Raw genomic sequence first — 8,392 nt, 5'->3', positions numbered from 1 at the left:
TGAGTCCCTTCTCCCTTGTAGGTATCCCTTTAGGTCCCAAAGACCAAATCAGTCCCTGGTGAGTGAATTAAAAATCGCCTAATTAAATGTCATAATGCACCCCCAGAGTTTTAGAATGGCCCAGCCTGCCTTAAGCCGGTAGTCTCAGGATCCCAGAACCAAATTAGGGTTCTGTGAGCAAGGAGGAAGGAAGAATGGCAATTGGGAAACAATCAACTGGGTCTCTCACAGAACTAGATTCTTGGGATTAAAAAAAAATTGCGGGCCAGGCATGGTGGCTCATGCCTGTAATCCCAGCACTTTGGGAGGCTGAGGTGGGTGGTCAGGTCAGGAGTTTGAGACCAGCCTGGTCAACGTGGTGAAACCCCGTCTCTACTAAAAATACAAAAATTAGCTAGGCGTGATGGCACGTGCCTGTAATTCCAGCTATCTGGGAGGCTGAGGCAGGAGAATTACTTGAACCTAGGAGGCAGAAGTTGCTGTAAGCCCAGCTCACGCCACTGCACTCCAGCCTGGGTGACAGAGCGAGACTCTGTAACAACAACAACAAAAAATTCTGAAGAAGGCTGTGTGCTGAGCTTCTTGAATTTCCATTTGTTTATTTCCTATAAAGAACACTAGAGAATTGGTCAGTACCATTTCCCTAAAAGAAAACCTATTGATTTTCACCTAAATAGATTATATTTTGCTTTAGTCTTCAAAACCACAACTATTATTTCTATGAGGTTACATTTTTTAAAGTATTCTATTTTTGCCTACTCTGTTGTTTTAAACTTTACCACATTGCATATCTAGTATAAAAATGTTCATGCTAAAATGACTTTTTTTTGAGACAGGGTCTAGTTCTGTCACCCACACTGGAGTGCAATGACACGATCACAGCCCACTGCAGCTTCAACATCCTGGGCCCAAGCAATCCTCCCACCTCAGCCTCTCAACTAGGTGAGACCACAGGTATGCACCACCACACCTGGCGAATTTTTTTTTTCTTTTTGGAGAAATGGTGTCTCACTGCATTGTCCAGGCAGAAGATCCTCCCACCTCAGCCTCCCTAAATGCCAGAATTACAGGTGTGAGCCACCATGCCTGGCCCCAAAATGATTTTTTTAAGCCACCATTTTTTGTTCATTTTGAACCATCAAACAATGTCTAGTTTTGAATTTTGCATTGTGAAAATAATAAAAATTGTTTTCAAAAATATTCTAGCATTGAATAAGAGTTTAAGACTATACATGTCACTTCCTGCTTTCCCTTGTCACCTCCATGGGTATTTTGATGTACCTCCCAAGTGGTAATACCCACCTATGTCTCCTTATTTGAAAAATCACTGAGGAGGCCAGGCGTGGTGGCTCGCAGCTGTAATTCTAGCACTTTGGGAGGCTGAGACGGGAGGACTGCTTGAGCCTAAGAGTTTAAGACTAGCCTGGGCAAGAAGGCAAGATCCTGTCTCTATAAAATAAAAATAAAAATTAGCTGGGCATGGTGGTGCATACCTATGGTCCCAGCCTCTCAGGGGGCTGAAGTGGGAGGATCACTTGAGCCCAGGAGGTCAAGGCAGCAGTTAGCCGTATTTGTGCCACTGCACTCCAGCCTGGGTGACAGAGCAAGACCCTGTCTCAAGAAAGAAAAAGAAAAATCACAGAGGGAGATCTTGTAACAATATCAATTCCACTCTCAACTGTGCTAATCCTTCTGAGAGCCCTGATCCTCCAGGAGCCCGGGCTGAAATTTGACCTTTGCAATTTTCTGGGGAGAACATCTGGCACAGTGGAAGATGCTTCTGCCCAGGACAGAGAGGCCAGGCTTCTGTTCTTGGCTCTGCCTCTTACGAGGTATGTTACGTTGGGCAAGTCACTTAACCTCTCTAAGCTCTAGCTTTGATATCTATAAAGCAAGAATTTGAACTATGTGGCTATAAGGTCCCTATTGGAACTAATGGTTTTTTCTTTACCGTGTAATCCAAAATATTGACCTTTCCTTTCCGATATTAACCTGATTTCTGCTGTCATTGTTGCTTGGTGAAGCCTACAAATTCAGTCACAGTGCTATACATGACTTATTACATGGTAGTGTTATATAATAAAAGTGATGTCTAATAAGATAATGTGTTATAGCAGAAGCTCTCTCTTTTGCCACAGCACTGTCAGATGACCCATAATATCCTAGTGTGAGACAATCCCATGTCACTAAGCCACATCCCTCCCCCATTCAAGGAAGCAAATCAGAAGACAAATAAGCAAGGTGACACTACAAAGAAGATAACTTTGGACAGCTTTATTATTATTTTTTAACTAAAATGTTTGCGAATATCTACACTTTCATTGCTAATATTGTAATATATTTCACCGTTATTTACAACACAACTATCCCCTGCAGTTCTAGAGATGTCTTTTACTCCTTCTAGAACTCTCTGTATCTTGGAGCATTCATACAGAAGTGAAACAAACCATGAAACCCTGAAAAACTGGTGTGGGAAGAAAAGTTCTATTTGGTGGCAAAAGTAGTTACCTTTGGCTGGTCCAGAGTTTTTTTTCTTGCCCTTCAGAGCCTGTTCCTGTGCTCATTAGTAATTGTTTGTTTTTTTTTTCAACTCACATAGAACTTTCCTTTTTTTCTCAGGAGTGTTATACATTTTAGGAGAGTGCAGTCATCTTTAGAAGAACCTGGGAAACTTTCCCCTAAGGAATGTGAAGATAGGTTAACCAGATTGGCATTTGCCAAGCTTTGCCCTCAGCCTGAAGTGCCCCATTGTCAGAGGTTGGCCAATGAATAGCAGCTTCTTGGATCTAGGGGCCCTTCTCCCTCTTCTCATGGGTGCTGTATTAAAGGTGGAGAGCTGTGTTTTGTATGATTCCCAAGAGCAGTTTATTTTTGCTCTTCCAGTCCAGGTGAGCCCTTTTCATACTGAAGGACTGCATCCCTGGGCCTCCTCCCCAGGAGGATTTCTGGTGGCCTCTTCGTAGGAGGGCGGTAAACACTGGGAGGGGAAAGTGGCCTCCGGGGGCAGTGGGGAGTAGGGGAAGTCCTCACTGCTCCAGGCCAGGCCGGGCAGGAGGTCTGTCACCTCTCCTGCAGGTGGGTGATCTGGTAGGTCAATGCTGAACACCTGCCCCTGGGGCGGCGGGGACTTGCAGCGGCGGTACAGGAACAACAGCAGAAATGCCAGGAAGAGCAGGATGGTGGCCGGCAGAAGGATGCACAGGAAGGGCTCCACATCCTCCTGGGTGGAGCTCACCCCCTGGGTGTCCTGGAATTAGGGAAGGAAGCCTAGTTAGCAAATGTGGAAAGAAGGCGCATTTCTTTTCTTTCTTTCTTTCTTTCTTTCTTTCTTTCTTTTTTTTTTTTTTTTTTTTTTTTGAGACACAGTCTTGCTCTGTCACCCAGGCTGGAGGCAATGGCACAATCTGGGCTCACTGCAACCTCCGTCCCCAGAGTTCAAGCAATTCTCCTGCCTCAGCCTCCCGAGTAGCTGGCATTACAGGCATGCGCCACCATGCCCGGCTAATTTTTGTATTTTTAGTAGAGACAGGGTTTCATCATGTTGGCCAGACTGGTCTCAAACTCCTGACCTCAAGTGATCCGCCTCCCTTGGCCTCCCAAAGTGCTGGGATTACAGGCGTGAGCCACAGCACCCGGCCAAGGCCTCGCATTTCTAAGGCCCTGAAGTTCCCTCTCATCTTTCATTCTTTTTTCCATTATTACTCATTCTAAAAAATCACTATCATTTACTTATGCCAGTGAGCTTAAGCCTATATGAAATAATATTAATTTACACAATAAAGTGTGAATTCAGAATGTCAAAAAGTATATGTTGATGAGATCTTACAAAATTTCCACGAAGTAAAAATATTGAAATAAATTTTAGTTAGTAGGTCCGCTGTTCATTTTCTTGAAAGAAAATTCTTACTATTTATGTACTTATTTTATTTAGAATGAGACCAATTATGATTTATTGCCACTAACGGATCATGTGGGACTCACTTAAGTTCTTTAATTCTGGAACAAAATCTCATTATGTGTTCATAGCACATGTAAATATTACATGCATGTCAAATGTAAATAACTGAATTTGGATTTGATGGTGCTTATGATGAATGAGATTTTAAAAATTCTTTAAATTTGTTTTTGTAAAACTTGTAGGATAAATATGAAAACATTTTACCTTTTTACAGACAAAGAATTACAGATAAATTCTTGGGCAACCTAAAAGGTATCGATTTTATAATATTAGCTCACAGAAATGATAATGGCTCCTGATGGCATAAATAATGCAATAGGCATGAAATGATGCTTAAACAGCAAAGTAGAAAAGCAACGTTAAAAAAAAATACTGTTCCTAATTGCACAGAGACTGCCTTTAATAAGGCTACTAAGAAATAATGAAGTATTAAAAAGTTTCTCTCTTTTATAAAGCATATAGTAACAAGTGTAAATGTTAGTATCTACTATAGAGGAAAATAAAATATTTTAAAGCCTTGTAATTATGTTTAAAATAAGCAAACAGAATATTAAGCTCCTTGCTTATTTAAAAGAAAACCTAGGCCAGGCTCAGTGGCTCATGCCTGTAATCCCAGGACTTCGGGAGGCTGAGGTGGGAGGATCACTTGAGGTCAGGAGTTTGAAACCAGCCTGGCCAACATGGTAAAACCCCGTCTCTACTAAAAGTACAAAAAAAATTAGCAGGGCGTGGTGGTGGGCACCTGTAATCCTAGCTACTGGGGAGGCTGAGGCAAGAGAATCATTTGAACCCAGGAGGCAGAGCTTGCAGTGAGCCGAGATTGTGCCACTTCACTCCAGCCTGGACAAAAAAGTGAGACTCCGTCTCAAAAAAAAACATACACACACAAAAAAAACCCTCATAAACTATGAGAGATGAGGTTCACTCCTTGATTTTGGTGGAAAGGACACATGTTTTGCAGGTCATGACCTCTTAGGAGACTGGTTTATCTAGCCTGCATTTTATTTATTTATTTATTTATTTATTTAGAGACGGGGTCTCGCTCTGTCGCCCAGACTGGAGTGCAATGGTGCGATCTCGGCTCACTGCAAGCTCTGCTTCCCAGGTTCACGCCATTCTCCTGCCTCAGCCTCCCAAGTAGCTGGGACTACAGGCACCCGCCACCACGCCCGGCTAATTTTTTGTATTTTTAGTACAGACGGGGTTTCACCGTGTTAGCCAGGATGGTCTCGATCTCCTGACCTCATGATCCGCCCACCTCGGCCTCCCAAAGTGCTGGGATTACAGGCATGAGCCACTGCGCCCGGCCCTAGCCAGTGTTTTATAATGCTAGATGTTTGTATAATCTTTTGTTATTCCCTAAAGACTTTATAACTATGTGTGTGGTTTTGACTTGAAATTAGATGGTTTATTTAATATTTATATTTCCAGATATTTTGTCCTTGGTAGGATATGAATTAAGATATTTTAGCTTAAAGAACATAAAAATAGTGTTCTTGAGAAGCAGAGCATCATCTTTGGGGGTTGACAGCTCTGTGTTTGAATTCCTATAATGTTCTAACACCTGTGTGACTATGGACTGTTCACTTGCCTTCTCTGGGCCTAGGCTTTCTCTTCTATAAAATGGAATTAATAACATCTGTTTTCAAGGGTTAGCATGAGAAGTAAATGAATTAAAGTGCATAAAGCACTTGGTGATAGTACTTATATATTTATATTTCAGTGACTCGAGCAGTCAAGTTTACTAAACCTAAAATACTAAAGATAGTCAGAGAAATCTAGAAATTTATTGGTGAGGCTAGAAAATAAAATCTGGCATAACTAAATTTATATTTTAATAAATACATATTTTCAGAAAAAGTCTCTTACGTTTTATGTATGTGATTGTTAAATTTCTAAACTATAAATTCCTTCTGTTTTCTTACATAAAATCTAATTTGATATCAGAATTATTAACTTAAAATCTGTTGTGACATAATAAGGACTTTGATTACAAAAACTGTAAGAGTAGATGAACCCATAAATTTGCTATAATTATTAAGAAATCAAGTTGGAGTAAGAACATTTTAACTATAATTTGCTTTTTCTTTCTAGATGAATCACCAAAAAATGTTTTAACATTTTTAATGATTAAATAATAGCTTAATAGCTTATACTAGCTTAATAATTCAATAATAGCTTTGGCTATTATCTCTTTTAATACTTAAACCCTGATAAGCATGGACCATTTCTCATAATCTATTTTTATTTCATTCTCTATCAATAATATGGATGATAACAGTTTCTGATCAGTTGTGGCCATAAATTTTAAATTCTCTATTATATCATAGAAAGTCAGTATGCATAGAATATACAGATACTTAATGTTCTATTTAAAAGGTTTTATGTAATAGACCCTTTGTTTATATTTATGCTACTTAAGGTATTCTCAATACTAGTTGCAAAAATTTGGGAAAGGAGAAATACCACAGTCCCTGCTGTAATCAGTTATTCCATTGGCTGAGTTAAATTTGTCCACATAGCAAGTGGCATTAGAAGACTTTTATACAGCAAACTAGTACAATTTCTTGAGACAAAGGACTTTTCCAGTTAAGAGAGGCCCAGTGCTATCAGACAAATTCATTACAGTATCCTTAATTTGCTTATTTAATTATTTATATTACTTAGAATTGTTGGATTTTTTTTTTAATGTGGAAAGGATGTCTTTTTTAGTCAAATATCCTAATTTGCTTACCCGCCTCAAAGTTATTTTTTAACTTTTAATGTTTTTCTGATGTTTATATTGGCTAAAGGCATTTGTTGTTCAGGGGATGTTTTAAAGAAATGTCCAATTAAAGGTGTAACTGCTAAAGGATATCTCAATATCCACATCAATATATATTTATGTATTTTTTTCTGTAAAATGTGGTTTTGGAGAACTTAAATACTAATCTCACCAGTTGGTTTTCCAGAAAGCAAGAAAATAGTTTGATTTCCTTCTTTCTTGTGTTGTCGGCGGTGTCACTCATTTCTCCTCTGATTATAAAATTAATTCTTAGGTTTTAGGTTTGTACAAATATTTGTCCTTAGTGCTGCTTCCTACAGAGACTGCACTGGTGATTCGCCAGACAAAGCAAAAGCGGCTGCTGCATTTCTTAGTGAGAGACAAAATCTCTTTAACCCCCTGCTGTCTTACCTGAAGTAAGATGCATGGTTTCTGCTAACACTTAAAAACAGTGGTTAATACACAGCCAGGACCAAAGAGAGGCTCTAATTTTTGTATATGTAGACATTGCTTATTGAGCAAAGAGCAAAGTTATAACACTGAGGCATTTCTGTTGTAACACCTCTGTTGACTGCTGCTTTCAGGTGTTCTTCAACATATTTCAGATATCAAGTGTTCCTAGGATATAGTTGTGCCAAGTGTTACTTGAATGTATCCTTGTCCAAAAAATGCAACTTTCAATTTATCCCCTTTAGACCATGCCAATCAGTGAATTCCTATTTTTGTTATAGCTGTAAGACAAAATGCTGCCACTACATTTTATGATCCTAAAACCATAGATATTATGGATTTTAAAACTGATGAAGATGCTTTGGGGAAGAAAAGACTTAAGTCATAAGTACAGACCTGCAGCTGGGTCTCCAGGAGAGGCAGGCTGGGCTCGCTGGTTAACCACTCATATGTCCCCCGGCCAGCATGTCCAAACTTCTTCCAGCTGCTGCCCAGCAGTCCCCGCATGTTTTCATCCAGCTGATGCCCTGGCCACCCTTCCACCTTGCTGTCCAGATTTCAACAATGCTGCTTGCTCTTGGCCTGGATCCAGTTTGGATGTGCTTGGCTGATGGCTGTTGGTAAACTCGTCCTCTGATGAATGGCAACAGGGGAAAGAAACCAACCAGAGAGACCTCTCAGGAGACTGTTTAGATTTGGTGCCTCTGGATTTGTGTCTGTGGCCTTTATCACTATAGGGGTTGGCATCAGATATCAGATATGGAATAGATTTCAGACAAGAGAGTTTTCTGCACCAGCATTACTACAGTGCAAAGAATGGCCTCAGTGAATAAAGAGCTGTTTATATTTAGGATGTAAATAAGACCCTTTCCCTTTGCTTACCACACCTCTCTCTAGAGACCTATCTGACCAAGGAAAACTACTCAAGCTGAATTTCCCACTAATTATTTCTGGATTCTGTTTTACAGAGAGAAGGAATATTTGGTAGAAAAGCAAAGACTCATTATTAATATTTTACTGAATTATTCAGATGAAAGATGCCTAGTGATAAAGTTGTACAGAAGACAGACCATAGCTTAGATTGTTTGGATGGAATGTTTGCCAATTTCAATTTTTTAAAAAATCGAATTACCAGTACCTAAATAGTCTTCCTTCTGATTATCTTGTGAACTTCATAATGTTATTGATATCAAGCTTAAAACAAGGAGTTTTCAATCTGA

The 8,392-nt window shown here is 39.7% G+C and overlaps 1 protein-coding gene across 1 annotated transcript; it reads right to left on the bottom strand.

The window, feature by feature from the left end:
* Window positions 1-2,259: 2,259 nt before the first annotated feature.
* On the bottom strand, window positions 2,260-8,141 carry SMIM28 (small integral membrane protein 28). The gene is made up of 2 exons (XM_054686356.1): window positions 7,569-8,141; window positions 2,260-3,247 (listed from the first exon to the last, which is right to left on the bottom strand). The coding sequence occupies exons 1-2, from the start codon at window positions 7,677-7,679 to the stop codon at window positions 2,900-2,902; spliced, it is 459 nt and encodes a 152-aa protein (XP_054542331.1). The 5' UTR covers window positions 7,680-8,141; the 3' UTR covers window positions 2,260-2,899.
* Window positions 8,142-8,392: the final 251 nt, after the last annotated feature.

Source organism: Pan troglodytes, chromosome 5, assembly GCF_028858775.2.
Source record: "Pan troglodytes isolate AG18354 chromosome 5, NHGRI_mPanTro3-v2.0_pri, whole genome shotgun sequence".
NCBI lineage: Eukaryota > Metazoa > Chordata > Mammalia > Primates > Hominidae > Pan > Pan troglodytes.
Note: the sequence above shows the minus strand (reverse complement) of the source record. Positions and strands in the feature narration are given on the sequence as shown.

What these genes read in the sequence shown, in the direction of transcription:
- SMIM28 (XM_054686356.1), bottom strand. Translation starts at nt 7,679, where the DNA reads ATGCGGGGACTGCTGGGCAGCAGCTGGAAGAAGTTTGGACATGCTGGC. An exon ending in TCCTGGAGACCCAGCTGCAG is followed by an intron (nt 3,248 to 7,568) that starts GTCTGTACTTAT and finishes CCCTAATTCCAG; the next exon opens with GACACCCAGGGGGTGAGCTC.